Source organism: Camelus ferus, chromosome 12 (genome assembly GCF_009834535.1).
Source record: "Camelus ferus isolate YT-003-E chromosome 12, BCGSAC_Cfer_1.0, whole genome shotgun sequence".
In the NCBI taxonomy this organism is placed as follows: Eukaryota; Metazoa; Chordata; class Mammalia; order Artiodactyla; family Camelidae; genus Camelus; species Camelus ferus.
The window spans coordinates 61,578,632-61,600,483 of NC_045707.1; the positions used below are offsets into that span (position 1 = coordinate 61,578,632).

Sequence of the window (21,852 nt, forward strand, 5' to 3'; positions counted from 1 at the left end):
CCCGGGCAGCGGCCCAACCACCTGAACCCGGAAAACGCCAACAAGTAGTTTCTCGCTGGAGAAGGGCGGCTCGGCTGGGTGTCGGGACTCAGCCCGGCTGCCCGGAGAACCTCGTCCACTCGGAAACCAGAGCAGAACCACTTTCCTCTCGGGCTCGTTAAGGTACCTAGGGGCAGGAGGGCAAGGGGGAGATGTGCCGGGACGCGCGTGCTGGCCCTACAAGGCAGGCATCGCTCCTTCGTTCCGCACTAGGTTGGAGAGGGGCTGCTGTGGGGAGAGGCGGCTGGGAGATGGGAAACGGGGACACTGTCAGCCAGGACTCCCAGCTCGGGGACCCAGGGGGTGTGCCTCCGGCAGCTTTCCCCCGGGCCTCGTTCCTCCTGGAAAGCAAGCCCCACCCTCCCCCTCCAAGGCGTTTATTTTTCTTGGGAAAGGGGGATGGGATGCATTGATTACTTCTGCTCCCCAAAATGGATCCTAGTTAGTCGTTTCCTTTTCCAAGTAATAATATTAACAACAACAGCACTAATGTGAAAAGGAAATTGGATCAGGGAATTAGGCAGAGATCTCCTCGTGAAAGGCACTAGCAGGGACGTTTTTGCTGTGACTTGTGCCTTCAGTCCTTTTGCCTGGCCCGGGAGGGAGAGTAGAGGCGAACCGAGAGCAGGTCGCGCAAAGGGCACTACTCCCCGGGGGTCAGGGAGCCGCGGGCCGTCCAGAGTTGACCGCGGGTAGGCGTTTAATGGGGGTCGCCGCGGAGCCCGGGGGTCTCCCACCCAACACTGCCAAGTTGCCTGGGCGGAGAGAACTCCCAGCCCAAGGGAGTTGCCTCCAGGAGGGGGTAGGGGGGAGAGGGTCTCGGAATGTGGACGTAGGAGAGTGACCAGGACTGGGGGGAGAGGACGGGGCGGGGGAGGGCTTTGGAGGGAGAGAGACGGGGTCTGGGGGAGACGGGAGAGGGACAGGGGCTGGAAACAGGTTAGACTTGAGAGGACAGAGGGGAGAGAGAGGGTGAGGGGTGAAAAGATGCAGGAGGCAGAGCCGAGGGGGAATGGTGTCATGGAAGGTCAAGGAAGGTTTGGACTGCTGTCCCCGCAGTTTTCTGGAAACGTGGGAAAGGTGTGAAGCTTGAGGCGGGGACAGGGCCGGGAGCCGAACTCCTCCTGGGAGGGCCCTCTGCCCCGTGCTTCTCTGCCAACCCTGCATCTTGGGACTCTTGGGCTGCGAGTGGGGGTGGGGGTCACAGCGCGGCTCCGCCGGCCGAGTCTTTAACTTGGCGCTGTGTTCGCCTCCCCCAGTCATGTCTGAGCCACAGAGATGGGCAAGATCGAGAACAACGAGAGGGTGATCCTCAATGTCGGGGGCACCCGGCACGAAACCTACCGCAGCACCCTCAAGACCCTGCCCGGGACGCGCCTGGCCCTTCTCGCCGCCTCCGAGCCCCAAGGCGACTGCCTGACGGCGGCGGGGGACAAGCTGCAGCCGTCTCCCCCTCCGCTCTCGCCGCCGCCGCGACCGCCCCCACTGTCCCCCGGGCCCGGCGGCTGCTGCGAGGGCGGCGCGGGCAACTGCAGCGCCCGCGGCGGCGGCGGCGACCACCCCGGGGGCGGCCGCGAGTTCTTCTTCGACCGGCACCCGGGCGTCTTCGCCTACGTGCTCAACTACTACCGCACCGGCAAGCTGCACTGCCCCGCCGACGTGTGCGGGCCGCTCTTCGAGGAGGAGCTGGCCTTCTGGGGCATCGACGAGACGGACGTGGAGCCCTGCTGCTGGATGACCTACCGGCAGCACCGCGACGCTGAGGAGGCGCTCGACATCTTCGAGACCCCCGACCTCATCGGCGGCGGCGACCCCGGCGACGACGAGGACCTGGCGGCCAAGAGGCTGGGCATCGAGGACGCCGCGGGCCTGGGCGGCCCCGACGGCAAGTCTGGCCGCTGGAGGAGGCTGCAGCCCCGCATGTGGGCCCTCTTTGAGGACCCCTACTCGTCCAGAGCCGCCAGGGTAAGGCCAGAATCGCCCCCTTTCTTGCTGCTCCAGCTCCTCCCAACTCCTTCCGCAACTTCCTGCTCTTTTCCACCAAGGCGGATAGGGGCAGGGGCTCCCTGACGGTGAGGTCAGAGACCCACCTGGTGCAGGGCAAACTCAGGGACCCTGCCCCCCCCCCGCCCCCCCATTATCTCCGTCCTCTCCTCCTCAGGTCAAAGTGAGATTTACTTTAGCAGATGGAACCGAAAGGGCAAATGTCGACTTCTCTGGGCAAGTCTGCCTGGAACCTTCTATAAACTGTACGCTTCAAATCACGCTTGAGTTTCTTTTTCTGACTCTTTTGTTCCAACTTTTTCTTTAGCTCGGATGCCCCTTCAGGCCTTCTGGTCATCGCGATTTGACCTTTTCAGTGAGGCCCGGCACTCCTGCACATCTGACTCACCCGGAGCAGTGGCTCCGATTAGGGATTTAATCTGAGGACAGTAGAGGGGAAATAGAATGTGTGCTGTGGCTGGGCTTGGAGAGGATGTGCCAGGAGGTTCATTTTGTGATGAGAATGTCCTGAATGTTATTTGGGCCTGTCTCCTTCCAAGGGGCAGCAGTGCTGGGCTTGCTTGTCCCAGTGAGTTGACTGGATAACCCACCTGCACAGGGAATTTTGGAGTCTGTGCCTTTCCCCTTGTGCTGTTATCTGTGTTTTTTACAGGTTGGACTAAGATCGGTCGCTTTGGTGATCCTCGTTTAGTTGGAGTCCCTAACTCTGAGTAATTTAGATTGTAGACAACTTTATTTTACTCTACAGCTTGTGATCTCATCCTTAATTTTTCTTTCCAGTTTCTAGCTTGAGTGACAGTTCAAATTTAGTCCTTGACACCCCCAATTAATTCTTCAAAACTCTATGCAGGGACTATAAAAGTAACCAAGAATGGTTTCCCTAGTTTTAAAGGAAATAAAAGAAATATAAATAACTAAAAATTATACAGTACGTGAATGGTTTTTAATTATATGTGAGAAGGGAGTACTGTAGTTACATCTTTGCAACTGCATGTGTCTGGTTTGCTTCTGACACCCAGAAAAGATCTCCCATGGGCAGAATGGGAATTCTCCCAGCTTGACTTTGGCTCCATCCTCATTATTGTCATCCTCTGCATGTCAGAGATACTGTGCAGCTGTCTTGAGAATGTGTCAGAAGATGTGCTTCTGACACCACTTTGGAAGTCTGAGAATATGTTTTGTTTTCAGTTTGGAACAGAATATGAAAGAGAAAATTTAAAGCATTGCAACTTTATGGGATCTGGTATTTAAATGCATGCATACATTCTAGTATGTCCACATTCTCATATTTGAATATAGAATTAATAGCTTCAGCTCTGAAACCTTCCTTTTTAAGACCATTCTATAAATTCAACAAGAATTGGCATTCAGAGGAAAAAAAGTACATATTTATTTATTTATTTACTTACTTAAATTAAATCACAGACTCATAACCGTTACCTCTGTGGGTTTTTTTTTTTTGTTTTTTTTTTTTTGGATTCCAACTGAGTGCCACAGTGCTCTTTTCATTTGGTGGCTAAAAAGAGAATCTGAATTTGTTTTCAGGCTCATCATGTAATTTTTTAAATATCATGTGGTATAAAAAGGACAGAATGGTTTATCTTTCCTTATAATAATATAACACATTTTATTGTAGGCCAGATTGTGTAAAAAAACTTTAAGAAGATGTTCAATTTTATTATTGCTATGAAATTGATTCTATTGATTATTGGTCGAAGGGTAGACCATTAACTTGAAAATAGTTTTTTATAAAGCTTACTAAGATTTCATTGTAATAATATTAAGGATTTGACCTGCATCCATTTTAGGTCAGGAAAAGAACACAGATAGATTAGAGATTAATACAAGGTCAAAGAGCCATTTGAAGCAGAATCAGCTGAGAATCGTAGACCTGGAAAATTTCTTTGAGGTCACCTCTTGAGGACCCTACATTTTGTGGATGAGGAAAGTGGAGCCTGCAGATGCTAAGTGATGGCCAAGGTCATACACCTAGTTAATAGCAGAGCCAGAATTATGCTGGAGGTCTTATGACATCCTCTCCAGGCTGTTTCCACCACAACCACTGATTATAACTGACTGGCTTGTGAAATTTCTGCACATCATGTTGCTCTTGAGATTTAGTGCAGCATAGGACATTCACTAGAATTCTAACTTTGAAAGGTCATCTGTGACGTGTGTGTGTGTGTGTGTGTGTGTATTTTTTTTTCCCCCACCCAGGACTTCCGCTGCACCAACCAACATTAGAGTGCAAATATGGGACTGGCGTTTTCTTAAAATGAGCCCTGGTTTAACTTTACGTTTTTATTTACCAGTTGATATGGAATGTTTTCTTTTTTTTTTTTTTTTCAGATTGGCTAACATTTGTGGGACTTGCCTTCAGGAAAATTCCTTTTCAACTTACTAGGGATTGTCTAAAAAAAGAGTAATCAGAAGTCATCATTCTATTTAAAGGTGATTTAATATTCTCATATGGACACTTTTAGTTCAGATGATGGACTGACTTAATATTATCTGACTAATTTGATAAGTAGAATTACATTGGGAGGTCACTGAATGAAATTATATTTTGCATGGACATGATTCTAGGAGACATAAATCAATTATCAAGTGGTTTCTTTCAGCTGTGGTCTTACTGCCAAGAGTCTCATTCTTAATAGAAGTATTTAAATTTTATAAACCCTCTTACTTTTCATTTTATATTAGTTCATCTTTTATTGATATACTTAAGATGAACAATTTTAACTGTCCAAATTCCTTTTTCAATTTGTTATACCTGTTTCATCATTGTCTTTATCCTTTGCGAATATTGAGGAGATTGACTCAATTGTATAACAGATGTGTTTTATTTCTAACTTTTATGATCTAAAGTGACAGGCTGAAACAATAGTGATAGGAACTGGATAATTAATTGAATTTTACAACATTGTATTTTTGCCTTTGTTTGGCATTTCCCCCTCTTCTATTGCTTTTAATTTGTGATGTAAATACGTATTTGAATGGTCCAAATTGTTCAGGTTAACTTCGCAAATAAGTTTATATTTTATATTTATGAATTTGTTCTTAAGAATAGTGTTCCAAAATAGAAATTTATAAAAATTCAAATATAAGTTGTCATGGAAACTTGTTGTGGAGAAAATGAGATCAGGAAAGAAAAGGAGAGATTATTTCTGTTGATGCCACTGAGTGATATTTACAAAAAGTAAAAAGCAAGGATACGTAGATATGTATTTGTGACAATGTTATGCAGTGTGTGTTTACAATTTAATATTGAAGTTTTAGAAGGAAATGAAGTTTGTATGTGTTTTCCTATGAAGGCATACTAGGTAAGTGAACAGGCTCCAGGCAGAAATTCCTTGATAGAGCTAGATTTTTTAGAAGTTTAAAAACAGGGCAAAACAGTAGAGTTAGAAATATATTAAATAATATGTTCCCAATATTAAAGAGCTGAGAGCAGTTATAATTTCTCCTTCTCTGTCTTCTTTTCACTTATCTTTCTAGGGGAGGAAGGAAGGTGACTGAATTGGGTTCTGTTTTGGAGTGTGGCTCTTCCTTGGTGCCATGTATATCTTTGATTACCTGATCAATCTTTTTTTTTTTTTTTAACTTTCAGAGAGCATTTTAGAAAAGAGAAACACAAGAGTAACTGCCATGGAACTTTATTTAAGGTGTTGTCTTTACCATTATGTGCAGATAATCCCAAATATACTTGGATTGTGATACTGAATCCACCATTTTTTTAAATCTAGAAAATATTTACTTTATCAGCATTTTAAATCATTTTATTTCCATAGCATCACTGAAATACACTCCTTAAAACTACTAAAATTTAAATTTCAGTATCTAGAATTGGATTCAGAATTGCAAATATGTAATTTACTTTTTTATGAACCATTTTCCCTTCTACCTCAAAGTGCAAAGCAAAGCAGGAAAGAAGTGATCTAAATTACTGTTTACTGGCTTTGTGTGTGACATTGATTTAAAAAAAATTGTAATAAGGTGAGGACAATTTGAGTCAGATATTAAGATTAAAGAAAGAAAACATATTAATTCTTGGTTTGTCAGCATTGCTCTAGTTAAAAGAACTAGTGGCCAAAAGTAGCTTGTTCATAAAATATTTTGGTTAATTATTATAAAATTTTAGAATGTTTATTTAGTCAATGAACATTGACTATGCAGTCACTCTGGACAAGAAACTGTGTGAGTTACTGGGACTGTGTGGGGAAGATTTAGTGCTTTGCCCTCAATCAGCTCACCACTCTATTTATAATAAAATGTTTCCTAAAACATTATCTATTCAATTAAAAACTTCAACAAACAAAATCCCAGAGATATTAAAGATGTTTTCCTCAAAAAAAAAAATCTCATATGGAAATATTGCCTGACATGTGCAGGAAAATATTCCATTTAGAAATGATACTTTTAAGATATTGTTAGTCTTTATGAAAGTGTTAGGCTATTTCAATCTTGATTTTTTGATTTTCGAAGTGGTTTATAGGCTGTCTCTTTGCAATGTTATTGAAGAATATGATAAAGGCAGTACTTATAGCAAACAACTGAATTATTTGTAGTGGGTCAAGTGTCTTCATCCCCTTCCATTTTCAGTGAAAGTCACGGCCAACCATATGACAATGCAAATCCAAACTTCAGACCCCCTAGAAAGAGTCTGCTGTAATAGTCTGGTGTGCTTGCATTTGCCGTATAAGCATCTAAGTGTCCTTTGACCTTTTCCAGGCCACTAATTATACAGTTCACAAATAAACTTAATTTTATTCTTATATCCGGAGCATTGGATAGGATCAGAGTGTACCTGATTTAACGCATCATTAAAAGAATCAAACAACTTCAATAGGATTGTATTTTTCAGTAGTACATTTGATCACAAACTAGGATATCGGATCCACTGCTGGGCACTGGGCATGCCAAAGGTGAATAGTTGGGCAGGTTTGGTGTGACTCTTTTTGGTTCTGTTTTGCTAAGAGCTCATTTGGAGACCAGAGTTGAAAAAAACTACATGAGAGTCAAGGAAATGGTTCTTCTCCTTGAAGAAGCTTATTTTCAAAGCAGCTGAAAACTAGGAAATGCGTAGGTTTATGTAGAAATGCAGGTCGACCTTTCCCATTTGGAAGTGTGTCTTTACTATTGACTTTTACTACTGCAAATAAAGTAAATGCTGTTTTCAGTTCCCATTTTTTTTCAACTTCTGAGTCATATATCCTTTTTATGATGGCAGCCTTTAAAAATATGTCTAAATTAAATAGTAAAGGGCACTAAAGGACTGATAAAAGGTAAACACAGACCTCCATAAGGAAATATGTAGTGGCAACAGAATTCAAACAGTAACCATCAGCATGTTACATAAACTTCAACTCTGTGTGACGTATGAAGGGCTTTTCTTCTGGAAGAGCAATCAAGATTTTTTATGACAGGATAGCAGTGCTTTTTGCTTTTCTTATAGGTTGAAGGGAGGTGATTAATTTTAATGCTGTGTCGTCAACATTTTCACAGGAAGTGACGAAAATGTGGGTGTTGGAAGGAGAAGAAAGCAGTAAGAAAGAATATATGGAAACAGCACTGGAAGCAGGTCTAGGGCGGGATCCATGAGCCCTGGGCGCTGACCCGGATTTCGCAACTAGCTGTGTGACCTTGGAGGGTTTACTTCATCTTCCTCAGTCTTGATTTCCTTTTGCCTTATTTTGGGGAAAGGAAAAAAAAAAAAAAGGATGACACTTTGGGCAAGATAAGTATCCAAACTTCTTTCCAGCTCTAAGATTTTGAGATTTGGAGAAAAAACAAGGATACTTATTGCTAAAAATCCCTGAGGGTGGGGCCGGGGAGGGACAGCATGTCCGCCCTCATTTTGATTGTACTCTAGGGACCATCACAGTAATAAGGTAAACTAGTATTGATTTCTTTTGGTGTTTTGCATTATAACTTTCTGCCCTCTTTTTTTTTTTTTTCCTACAGCTGTTGGGTAGCTGCTCTGGTTACCATAGAAACAGGTTAGCTCCTAGCTTCCTGTTTCCATTGAAAACAGCTTTCTCTCAACCACATATTGATCTCAGGAAATCATTTTTGCTTTGGCTCTGTCATGAAACCCATAAAGATGATCGGCCCTGTCATTTCCGAAGTGTAAGATTCAGTGCAGGTTTAGACCCATCTACTCACAAGGCTAACTGATTAGATAATCTCAGTTTTATTTCCCTTTGAAAAGAGCCTTGTCAAAGACACCATCCTTTTCCCCTTCCTGTATCTTATATAGAGGGGAAAGTCTTATTCACTCGAGGATTTACAGATATGCCTAACACATTTAAGTGTTTACAAAATAGTGTCAAATTATTCAGTTCTAATCTCTTTCATAACCCATTCTATCAGAATGAGCATAGAGAATACTATGCAGTATAGCATAGTGCTTAAGTTTGTATTTTAATGTACCCATTAATGAAGACTATTTCAAGATAAAAAATATGTATTATATAGTGCACCATATTTCTCTTTTAAGAAAAAATAGTGTTCTATTTCAGGATATACATATTTACATAAAAAGACTTATTCACAGTCATGATGTAGATACATGCCCAGGGAATATATTTATAAAAACTTTATATGGATAAGCAAAGGAAGAGACTCAGGAATATGGCTTAAAGTTTTGATTGAGACTACTAATGTGCGTGCATCTGTATTTGTGTACTATGTATATATACATATATACATATATTATCTAAAATATATGCTCTTTGAATGAGATTGGTGACTGGTGTCTATAACACACGTCTGGTGTTCATGGGATTTTGAATCGGAAGGGAACTGGTGATCACCTGGTATAATTGCCTCAATTCACAGAAAAGGCAGCTGACTTGATCATCGCCAAGGCTAGGGAGTGACGGTGGCAGGGCTGGAATTGAGGTCCTCTGACTCCTGGCGCTCTTCCCGTTCCATCTCGACTGCTTAGTCTGGGTTGGGTTTAACATTAGATGCACAAATTTTAGCTCTTGGGAAGCAGCGAGAGTGTTAGGAATAGTTGGGGTAGGGTCTGTCCTCTTCTACGTCCTGTTACTCAGCAGTAGCAGGGGAGTTGTCACTGTTTTAGGTATTCTCTCAATTTCCAGATCCCGCTCCAGATGCAGCGCTCCATTGCTGCCTTCTCTACCAGGTCTACCTCTTACCCTTCTACTGTCTTTAAAGCCTCCAGACTACCCTGTCTATGCACTTACTTCCAATTTTTTTCCTTTATCCCTGTGTGTGTGTGTGTGTGTGTGTGTGTGTGTGTGTGTGTGTGTGTTTTATAATATGTTTTTCTACTTTAATTGGATTTTACCTTTGGAATTTTTTAACGCAACCCTATTTCAACCTATTGGTGATGACGAATGTATTTTATAGAACATTGCCTTCTCACATGTGATTAACCAGATCATGGTGAGTTTACACAAAAATAACTGGTGAATTAGCGTGTAAGATATTTGGAGCTGCTTTTAAGATCTGTAAATGAGATTAGATGTTGTTGTGAGGTTAGTAATTACAGGACAGAAAAACTTTTCTTTCAACATTTCTGTAGTAGCCAGTTAGCCAAAGGTGGTATTTATTGCCTTGGGATGGGATGTAAAGCAACATTATAATTTTGAGAGTGTTTGAGAGAATGCATTTCAGAATCAAAACAGTTCTCGAGAAGCTGGGCCAAAATGTTGCTGGTAATATTGGGAAAAAATACTCCATTGTTACTATCGTTACTTGACTGACCTTTTCTTCTGAAAGCTGATAATGATAAAGACATCTTTGTAATCTGACATTTATTTCCTTGGTGTTCGTGTATTAAGAAAATCCTATGCAGACACCTCAGTAGTGTCGTCTTTGTTTCCTGTTTGAAGACTGGTGGTTTTGCTATCAGATCTTAGAGCTTTGACCTTCTTTATGGGTCTGACGACATTGTTGACATCTTTAAAAACTGGAGCAAAGGTCAAGATAGCCCTTCTTGGCAATTGTCTGTGACTTAGTCTCAGCAATGGAAGGTGTCCTTGGAGTTGTCTCTATGGAGGAAGTCCCAGTGGTGAAAATATACCACCTTTTGGCCACAGGTGTTCCCTTACTTTACACCAATACTTTGTTCAGAATTTTAAAATCATTCACTAAATGATAAAATGCAAAGAAGTTTGTTTTTTAATAAAATAAAAGTGATCCTAAGTAATATTGTCAAGATATTCAAATGATATTGCTTATCATAAATTTCAGACACCCTGTTTATGAATAACATTTAAGCAAAAATTATTTGGATGAATATAAAGTTATTCACTGAGTATTTGCCAGATTGAGTTCAATGAAAGGGCCAGAGATTGTTCAGAATTTCTGTAAATTTTGCATCTGTGTTTGCAAATTATACAGCAGCAACTCATGTTGCTGTTTATTGATAAATGATAAAATGCTGTTTGCTAAAAAGTGAATATTGTGTAATAATTGTATTGGAAACAATGGCAAAGTAATCATAGCAAGAGGACGCTTCCTTACCATATTAATTTGGATAAAATTGACATTTAGGAAAGCGGAACAACATAGTTACTACAGTTTGATTTATTAAATTGTCCTGCTTCTCTGTTGAGGTGAGCAGTAAGAAGGCAATTATGAAAATTATTAAAATATCCTTAATGAAACCTGTCTTTCATATAAATTGAGTAGGAAGTGGGCAGAACAGAGATTTAGCTGGCTCTTTTGTGTGCAAACAGAATCTAAAGTAGCAAGTAGCCTTTTTTTTAAGCTATTGGAACTTTATTATCAGGCCTGAGTGACCTATCAGAGTCATATAAAACGATTAGTGGGTGCATCAAGGTTGAAAACCTATCGTATTTGTATCATGATGGATAAATATGTGTGAGCTTATGCTTAATTCCTAGATTCAAAATGGTGTTGACTGTTCTTTGATACTTAGACTACAATGCTACAGATATATGAAGTTCATACAAATTAATTAAGTCAAATACTTTTTAATGCACTAACAGGCTTCAAAGACATTCAAAATGGATTAGTCTTAATTCAAAAACAGGGTTCTTTAAGTGCTTCCATTTCTCTTGTGAATCTGCTGTTCAATTTTTAGTTGTAACATTTGCATACTATCAGTTCTTAGTTTTTTAAATTTAGTGATTGTTTTCAATAGCTATTCATTTTTCCATGTATGTATTAACTGTTGATTTAATTCAATCTCAGATTTCTCTGTCTTAAGGGATTTCTTGGCAACTTTATTTTTGAGTCCTTGACTTTGTGCTTCAGTGCTAGGTTTCTTTATCAACAACCTTTTGTGTTTCCTCTACCTTGACTTGCATTTCTTGGTTGAAAGAATAGTGTGTTGTCATCAGACGTTACTACAAACTGTGAGAGAACCAAGCACGGGAGGTGTGGCAGGAGATGGAAACTGAGGTTTGATCCAAAGGCTTGGTAAACTCTGTTGAGGTCTGGTCTTCCTCTGGCAGTAATGGGGAGCTTTTGAAGGATTTTAAGCAGAGCAATGGCATACATGATTGTAATTGGGAATAGCATTCAGAAACCTTTGTACCTGAAGAGGGGACTGGGTTGGGGAAGATGAGTGCAAGTTTGTCAGGAGAGCTACAGTTTAACATGTTATTGCAGTAATCCAGGTACGAGATATACTGCTGATCTCAGTGAAAACGGTGGCCAGAGGGATGAGGCAAAATGAACATAATTAAAGTGGAACTGTTGATTAATTAGGTGCAGTGAATGAGGCGGAGAAGACAAGAATGTCTCCCTAGTTTCCGTTTGCACAGTGGAACAAGACAACCCTTATGACTTCTTTCTAATTCAAAATTTGGTGGTTATATGATTTGAGAAGTCAGTAGTTATTCTTTCGCAGAATTTAACGCTATAATATTTTGTATTTTTTTTTTTTGCTGTTCTTTTATATTTCAGTACCAATTACCCGATTATTAACAGCCATTTCACAGATTTTATGGTTGTGAAATTAAATGCAAAGTATGGCCCTTAAAATTTTTGGTTGCAGTAATTCACCACCATAAAAATGTGTTGAGGAGTAAGAAGTCTTCCCTATAAGAAATGTCAGCTTTGCATTGCTATTATTTTGGTTTAATGCCCAAGAAAATAATATTACTTTTTGCATAATTTGTGTGAAATGGAACTGACTTATTCAACATAGTAGCTCATGTAGCCTCCAAAGCGAGAAGCTTAAATTGAACTGAGGATTTAAAAAAAAGTACTGAAAAGATTCTTTGGCCCTAAAAACTCCTTGGAAAATTGCTTTAAATAAATATTTCCTTTACATAAAAGTCCAGTAAGGAGCAAAGGTAGTGAGGTAGTGAGGACAGTGAGGAAGAAAAACAAAAATGATCATAAGCAGCAGGGGATTTAAACTGGGAAGAAGATGGTGACTCAGAGCCAAGGCAGAGTAATTCCTTCTAAAGCATTAATATACCGTGCTATTTTCTTGCTTACAACCCATTTATCCCTTTCCATCGGCCACGGGTCAGGATATACGTTCCTGAGCCTGGCTCTCTGGAATCTGTCTATCATCTAAAATCCTAGTAATAGCTCTCAAAACTCCACCAGTAAGACCACATGGCTTGCAGTCTTGAATATAAGAGATGTGACTCTTGAGTATGAGAGATGTGTTCACGTTGTACATTTGTGTACAGTGATGTCACAACCTGGAATACTTTCTCTCCCTCGATTTAACAGGTTGATTCAGTCATGTTTCCTTATCTTGTATAATTATCAAGTCTTACTTGACATCTTCTAAACTCTCGCAAAGCAGTGCGTTTCTTCTGAGTTTCCATATCACTTTGTAGTTACAGTATTGTTATAGCATTTAGCTGACTGTATTAGTTTTCCTGAGCTGAGCAAATTACCACAAACTTAATGTCTTGAAACAACAAAGAAATTTACTCTCTTATAGTTCTGGAGGCTGGATGTCTGAAATACAGTTGTCAGCACGATTGGTTTCTTCTGGAGGTTTTTGAGGGAAAAAATCTGTGCCTTGGCTCTCTCCTAGCTGCTGGTGATTTGGGGCAATCTTTGGTGTTCCTGGGTTTGCAGACACATCACTCCAATCTCTGCTGCCATTTTCACATGTTGACCTTTCCTGTGTGTCTCTCAGTTTTGTCTTATAAAGACATCAATTTTTTGGATTATAGCCCATAATAATCCAGTATGACCACATCTTAATTTAGCTAATTACATCTGCAAAGATGCTATTTCAAAATAAGGTCATATTCTGAGGTTTGGAGTAAACATGCATTTTGGGGAGCTACCATTCAACCCAGTACACATTGACTTTTCCATTGGGGCAACATTTTCATAATATCCAGTAAATCTTTTATATTCTGATTTATCCTTTTCCGTATCAGTATGCTCTCATTTAATGGATACAATACCTTCCTGAATTTTATGATGACACTAGTTAGATAATTTTTCAATTCTAGAATTAACTCTGATCCTTCTATGGAATTTTTTCTATTCTTTCACCTTTGTTCTTTTTTATACTATTGATTTTCTTCAAATGTCTTTTCCTTTGAAAGAGGGTAGGATGATTGTGTTATGTGGGTAGATAGGCAGGATCGTGTGGAAACATAGGATTCCCTTCAGAATGGGTGGGGAGGAGCAGGTGGGCAATTGAGGGACCCTCTGAAGGTCTAACAAAGGAAGCTGTATTTGGGGACAGAACTTTAGCGAATTTCAGTTAATGCAGTGACCTTTCCCTTTTCTTCTCCGTGCACTTTGAGGAAATCCGAGGTACTAAGAAATTTGCTTCACTTTCTGTCACACCAACACAACTAATTAGAAACTGTCTTCTCTTCTGTTGATTCTCTGTGTAATTTAGAGAGAGCTATTCTTGCTGCTATATCCTGAGGGCAAATTCTGTAGCCAGCCACTAAAAGAAGTTGGGGACCTCCAAGGAATGGTCCCACAGCCAGCTCCTTGTCTTCAGGACTGTTACCTCTGGGTTTGTGATTCCTCTGGCTTCTGGACCTCTCTGGGGAGAACTGGACCAACCTCAAGGAAAGCTGTCTCTTGCATCTGTATGGAATTCCATTCTCCCCCTCCCTGAATCTGCATTTCCATTAGTTCAATCCTGTTTGCTTAATGTCTTAGTATTTCTGGGTCAATGATAGCAATGTTTCCTGTTTTCTATCCCTGTGCTTTTTCCCCATTATTTTAAATGAGATTTGGCCAAGGAGATGAGGTATACTATCTTCCACTAGAATTTGAGCATATACATATAGGCTTCTTGCTCTTACTAGTTATGAACTTGTGCACAGGGCACCATTGCAGTCTTCTTGTTCTCCAGAGTTATGTACACGTCTGGTAGTTTTCTCAGTGAGATTTTATTACCATGTGAACAATTCCATGAGTCTCCTTGTCTACAAGGATATATTGCTCTGTGGTTCTTCCCCACCAAATCAGTGTTTCTTCTTATCTTCTTGGAGCCAACCTTCTTTATCTACTTTTTACCTATTTGATTCCCAAGTATATAAACCTAGTGAAGAAATTCATAGCCTTTGTAGAGTGTGTGATTTTACCCTTACTCTAAGAAGCTTGTTAGACTAACATTAATACAAAGTCCTAGAAAATGATCACTTGGAGAACAGTGACACTTTAATTTGTCATCTGCCCACTGAGAATACATTTGTAAGAACATGAACTTTGATGGTTTAACAGATGTTTGTGGTACTTAATGTTCCCCAATAAAGTAGCAGCATCAAGTTTAAATAATGTTTACATATTAGTGTGCTTTGATTTTTTTTACACAGGGACATTGCCAGTGAGACCAAATGCCTAGTCATTATTTCGTAGAAAAACATCTGACTGATGATAATTGATGGCACTGGTTGTCCTGCTAATTACATGGAAACGAGTCCTTCACTGAAGGATGCTGTGTCCTAAGAAAAGATGCTGAAGAATGGATGTTGCAGCAGCCAGGAAATTAGGCAAGGAGAGCAAGAAAAAAAAAGATTCCTATTCATCACAGTATTGTTATCTCATTTCATTTCGTAAGATAGAATTATCCAAAGGTGAATTTTTCTCCATGCTATCTAGAATACACTTTATCAAACCAGTGCAGTGATGAAGACCACTACACCTAAAACCTAATTTATGCTCAGATACTTTCTTTGAGTTGTGGCAAATAGCAGGCCTGAGAAAGACATTTAAAGAAACATATTTACATTGTAGTGGTCATGCAAATAGAAGGGATGAGAAAAACCTTCAGTTATACAATGGACTGTGTATATTACAGAGATGAGGTAAAACTGTATTGTTTTTAGGACGAAACACTGTGAGATAGTAGTTCAAATAAAAATGATAAAGGACATTATAACATTCAAAAGAGAATAATATTGGAAGAAGTTTATATTTTTAAGGTGAGGGCTTGTTGCAGGCTATTTATTTTTAAAATAAACATGGTTTTAAATCATGAAATTAGGACAGTTGAGGAAGTATATAAATGCTGAGGAAGAAAATAGCCCTTTTACCCTCCAAAGGCTACTAGAAATTTAGTATAATTATTTTATTTTTATTTTGTCTAAGATAATTCTAACCATAGGGGTAAAGAGAGTTTATTTTATCCAATGTTTAATCTTTGTAATCAGGAACGCTGTACCTTTCCATTTTATTCAAATCTGGTTTTACAGTTCAAAAAGGAATTTCGTTTACTTCAAGTGTTATTACTATATATTTTATGTTTAGTTGATCTTGTTCTTCATTACATTTTGACTAGTTATTGAAGGCATATGAGTTAACTGCTGCTTTTAGTACATTATTCAAATGTATGGTTATCTTTCTGAACCCTTATTGATTGCAATAGTGTTTCAGTTTATTGTTTTAGGTTTTGTGGGTATGCCATATATATAAATGATAATTCATTTGATAATTTCTAATAGTTATAACTAATGTATCTTTTAATTTTTATTATATATGTAATTTATAACTATATTTATGGTCGTAATTTTCAGACGTATTTATACCTTTTTAACAAATTCCCACTATTGTTCTCCTGTCATTATTTCTCATTTTGAGTCAATTTGAAAACACTTTTCAGTGATATGCTATATATTTTTAAATTTATTTTTCAGGAATGACGAGTATGATATGTTTTTGTGGGTATTTGTCTATCTGAGGATATCTTTCTGTTGTGTGCACGTATGAAAATTATCTTGGCTAAGTTTAGAATTTTTGGATATGCAGGTTTGATTACTAAAATCTGCAGTTTCTGTCTGTTATTTAGAAATAATGAAGTGTCAAATAAAAAGAGGATAGGGAAGTTTCCATGTACCGTGAGCACAGGCAGGAGCCCTAAATAAACCTTGGCCCCAAGAAGGACATCTCGTGCTGCAGGTTACACTTTCGCTTCCACCCTTATTCTACAGTCCTCTTGGCATTCTGCAGCCAAGACTCAGAATTGTCCTGAATTTCCTCCTAATCCATCTATGTTGTAGCATAATCTCCCTTTAAGAGGCAGCACTTTGTGATGGCTAAGAGGAGAGATCTTGGCATCAGGCAGAGCTGGATTTGGATATGGTCTTATGACGTGTTAGTTGCATGACCTTGGATGATATAATTCACTTCTTTAAGATTTGTTTCATTATTTGTAAAAGAACCTCCTCATAAGATGGGTATTGTGGGGATTAAATGATATGAGAACTAAATGAGATAATGCATTGAATGTGTATAGCAGAATGCCTAATTAAAGTAAACCTTCTGTAAATGGTAACTATTATTATATGAAACTTAAGGGCAGGCTGATGGGCAAAATCTTGTCTAATAATTGGTGGCTTCTATCAAATGCTTATTGTATGTCTAGGTCTGAGGATAGGAGAGCCTGTTTTCATTGGATCATAGGTAGAAAATCCAGGAAGCTGTGGGAAACTTTTGACGATTATTTGCATTTTTGTCAATAGATTGTGGAGCACAGCTGACAACTTTCTATCATTGCCTTGACCATAATTCCACTAAGTTTGGACTTTGTGTTGAAGAGAAGTAAGGCAACATTCCTGATACTCTTGTTTCCTTTTCTGTGTGAGGTGAAGGGAATAAATGATCAAGAGCACAAGGGAGACAGAGATCACTTTTGTTCAATGCATTACCAATGCCTAGGACAGACTGGTACAGAGTAGGTATTCAAAGAAGTGTTTCCTGACGGAGTGGCCAGCTGACTCTTGTAAGTGGTGGGGTATATACTTCCCAGCATGTGACGCTTCGAAGGCTACTGATTCCCCTACAAATGCATCTCTGAGGGAAGCAACTAGAAACCTCCTTCCCTCAGCTCCATGGCTCCCTGGGATGGTTGTCAGGTGATAAGGAAGCAGGAGGACCCCCAGCCATTGTTCCACTGCTGGTACTGGAGAACTTAACCATACGGGCAACTCTCCACTTCTGAACGGTCGAAATAGTAATGACTAAGGAAAAAATAGTGTTACAGAAGCAGAGTTCTTCTCTCTTATTAAGAGGTTCCCATTCCTTGAAAGATTATTGGTAGACTGATTCTTGGCTAATGTGTTTTCCCCCATCAGAGGTAAAGTCTGCACCAACTGTAACTTCTAAGCTCAAGAGAGTTTTCGTATTTCTCTAATCCTGATCAACCTTCACTTTCCTCCACCTGCTTTCAAGAGTTTGAGCATAAGGTGCTATGAACATCAATTCTTAACTGTTCTCATCAATAGGTATTTTAATTAGTATAAACTCTATCTGGATCCTGGCATGTTGTGAATTTTTGTCCTTAATTCTCTGTGCCTTTCTAATGTGTTATTATTATATGTTTTTATGACTGTAGGGTTGCCAGATAAAATGCAACACCTAGTTAACTCTGAATTACAGATACACAAAGAAATAAATGTTTTTAGTATAAATATGTGTACTAAATTATGGGTCATATACTAAAAACATTTTGTTTCTTATCTGACATTCAAAGTTAAGCAGGTATCCTGTATTTTTATATGCTAAATCTGGCAACTCTACATTGTGTTTTAGAAGAGAATTCAGAAAGAAAATTTCAGTGTCCACACTTTGCAGTCTTTCTTACTGTTTTAGCATTAGTGCCAAACAGATTTTCCAACTGAACATATTCATGGTGCTACGCATTGTCTACTATTCCTCTAGCTCTCGTTTTTGAAACAGTTAGTGTTCAAATAGAGATAGATAACTTCTCCAGCTGTCTAATGACACCACTGCCAGAACAACAAAGATGGTTGGGCCTTTGCCAGAGGTGATTTCTGTGGTCCCAGAGCTGGAGAAAGGGTAAAATTTAATAGCAATTTCAATCAAATGTTATTTTACTAACATACCCCTGTATTCTTTTCTTTTCTTGTTGGCTTTTGTACAACTTCTGTTTGCATGTTAATAGCCTCTTCCTGGTATATTTCACTCTAAAAAGGTAGAATGATTGCAAAAAAGAGGGCTTTTAATTATTACTGAATAATTGCACACCAAGGCTATATCATTGAAGGAAAACTCAGTAACTGCTAATGAGCTATGCAGAAATCCATCTTCTTATTTCAGGTGTGTTTTTAAATTTATAGGTATATGCATTCTTAACTTCTGGCAGTTGGATTTCTCATAATTTTCTTTTATAGTCTTCAGGTTGTTTTATTTATGTTATTAGTTGTGCTATTTTCAGACAGGCAATAGTCCATGGGCAATTAAACGTTAATTAAGGCGTCTACTCCATGACGTACTTTGGACAAAGTTGCTTCTTGCTTCAGTTTGGTTCCACAATCATTCTCATTGGCCTTCACTGTGTCTCTTCTGCAAATAGCTCTCCTCACGAGCGGTGCCAGCCCTCCCCACTGTGAGTTCCTCATGATTCTGTAAGTGAGGAACAAGCAGGTGAAGGAATGCAGCTGAGAAAATAAGGACAAAGAAAGAGGCTGGAACAGAAGAGCATACCCTATAACTGTAATTCAGTAAGAGTGATTTTCTAGGGTTTAGTAAATTGTCTCTTGAAGTTGGTTGCAACAGAGGACTTCTAAAAATGTTTTGAACAATGGCAATGTCATACTAAGGGCATAATCTCCCCAAGCAGAAGTGTGTTCTTCAGTACCTAAGTCCTTTGAGATGCTGCATCATAAAAAACAAATTCGGTTTGAGAAATGAGTCACACTCTATCTCCGCTTTTTCCACTCGATTCACGGTGCACATTGTGCATTAAGCCTCTGAGAATCCCATTTAAAACAAAAAGGGAAATTGCGTATCTTCCAGTTTTTTCCCCCCAATCATACAGTTTCATGGAATATCTTTCATAAAATGCTGTCCTTAGGGCACTTTTTAAAAGGAGGAGGTCATATGATTGTTTATCTGAGTTTTGATTTGTGTGTTTTTAAAGCCATTACTATAGAGTCACATATTGCAGGGAGGGCTAATGAAAGGACAGGGACACCTGGTAGTCATGTATCTAAGTTAAACCACAGGACTGAAGTGAGAAAATACGATTTTGTGCAACTGTGTGCCTTTGAGTTTGGCCACTGTTCAAGACAAAATTTGAGGGGTCTGATCACATGATTCCATAAGAGAGTAAGGAATCAAGAGCTAGAAAATAAAAAAGTAACATGAAAATAAGGATGTCTTCATGCAAGTCACCAGCAGACCTCTCAATCATAGAAAAGGCTGGTGAAATCTGTCACCTTGTAAATAAGCAAAATTCTTTCTCACCTAGTAATCTTTCTTTTAGGATTAATTATAAGAAAATACATGAGATATAAGGAAACAAATTTTTGCACAAAAATGTTCCTTGACTATTTTATATTAGTGAAAATTTTGAAATAACTTTATTTTCAACAAAGGGAGATAAGATAGATATATATAAATTATCGCAACTCATATAATGGAATATTACTGTGGTGTGAAAAACAATGTTTAAAAAAAGTCTTAGTAATATCAAAAAAATACTTGTAAAATGTTATCATAGTAGGTTTAAATTTTACTTATTTGATATATTATTAATAATTTAAATAAATATATGGTGAATAATTCCTGAGAACTAGTAAAAAGTAATTTATATAAGTGAATTATAGAGATTTGAAATCATTTACTTTTTCATCCTAAAAAATTATGTATTTCTAAGTTTTGTCCAGTGGTCATTTGTTAACTTTATAAAAAATATGAGTGTACCAATTTTAAAAAGCATGTTTCTAAGGTATAGCAGGGTGTGCAAATGAAGCTCTTAGCACTGAAGATGTAGCAGGTCAGGAATTCCGTAAGTCTTTCTGCTTTAAAGGAATTCATAAAATTATCAAAAATCTCACCTCAAATGTCTAAACTCTAATGCACACCACAAGAGAAATTATCAGTGAGAAAAGTTAAGTACCCAATTTAATTTTTATGTATTTATTGGTAAGATACTTACTGAGCTTCATGCCTACTGAGTGCTACTGGTGCTGGAGATGATCTCTAGGTTGGGGAGTGATAGAGTCTAACTGGGGTCTGGAGATGCAACAAACAGGTCAACAGACAATTCATGAGAGATGTACACAGACTGTCTGAGGAACCCATAGAATAAGCATCTAACTCAAACTTAAAAATTAGGAGAGATTTCCTCGAGGCCATGCTGAGTCAAATGACATGTTCAGTGTAGGCAGGAAAAGAGTCAGAAGAAAGATGTTCCTGGAAGAGGGGGCAACACTGGGAACTCAGGTGTGAGGGCGCCCCCCGCCCCAAGTCAGTCATTTTGGCTTGAGAAGAGTACAGAGGTGCAGAAGGAGTGGTGAGGAAGAGCCCAGTGTTTTCTTCAGAATGTTCTAGAAGAATTCTCAAAGGTGCCTAAAGAAAATTTCCAAAAGCCTAAGATTTGTACTCTTTTATACTATGATTTCACTGATACACCTCTATTTTCTTTATTGGCATTACAATGAGATTGAAATTAATAACTAAAGTAACACTTGTAGGCGACTGTGATAATAATTCATTTAGCAGACAGCAGATTTTATACTTTTCTGTTTTCAGAAATACATACAGATTGAATAAGTAAACAAATGAATAAATCACATAAACTTAGTAGCATGTGTTACCATTGTGCCAGTCCAAGGATGTCTCATAATTCCTTCCTCTACTATCTGATTAAATATGGCACCTGTTACCATTCCTATAAAGGGTTACACATCAAGTCTTTTTTGTAACTCCTGATTAGTCTGTTTCTTCTATGAGAAAATTCAACAGATCTTATATCATTTCAGATGTAGAATCTACTCTGACCATATGTTCTCTGTATCCTCGCAGCTTTGCACCTCTGTCCCCTTCAAAACAGCTTGCATTCACATGTCCATTAACGAATATTTACATTCTAAAAATTTTCCATGAGAATGTTGCCTGTCATGGCCATGCTTAGCCTTGATTCTGAAAAGAGAGGATTGGGCATGGAACCACCACAAGTATTTAAACTGTTCTGTCTCTGAGGATTCACAGATCATTTCACAAGCAGACACTTAAGTATGTGAGTGGCTCTTCAATTAATGCATCATACAGGACTAGATGAATATTTTGAATATAATCTTTCCCAGGTGCTGTGAGATAATTAAAAGAGATACTGTGCCTGGTGACCCTGACATTTCCTAATTTCAGGAAAGAAATACAGTTTGGCAGCACATTGGATCAGGCAGCGTAAGGGAGTGAAAAGAAGGGCCTGGCAGAGTTAGATCTGGGTTTGCACACCCGCTCTGCCAATTAAGTAACTGACTTCCAGGAAGTTACCGCTCTTTCCTTGCTGAAAAAGGGGATGTGGTAAGGGTTAAGTGAGAAAAATATATAAATTGACTTCACATAGAAAGTACTTATCTAATGGTTAATATTATTATTAGCAATTAAATCCAGTGC

The 21,852-nt window shown here is 39.0% G+C and overlaps 1 protein-coding gene across 5 annotated transcripts in view; it reads left to right on the forward strand.

Annotated features, from left to right (window-relative positions):
• Positions 1–23: 23 nt before the first annotated feature.
• KCNC2 (potassium voltage-gated channel subfamily C member 2) overlaps positions 24–21,852 on the forward strand; it is a 175,491-nt gene continuing 153,662 nt past the window's right edge. For all 5 annotated transcript variants that reach the window (XM_032493740.1, XM_032493741.1, XM_032493742.1 and 2 more), the window contains exons 1-2: positions 24–162; positions 1,299–2,004. In XM_032493740.1, the coding sequence (XP_032349631.1) occupies positions 1,318–2,004 (687 nt within the window). In that variant the 5' untranslated portion in view covers positions 24–162; positions 1,299–1,317. The remainder of the gene's footprint in view (positions 163–1,298; positions 2,005–21,852) is intronic.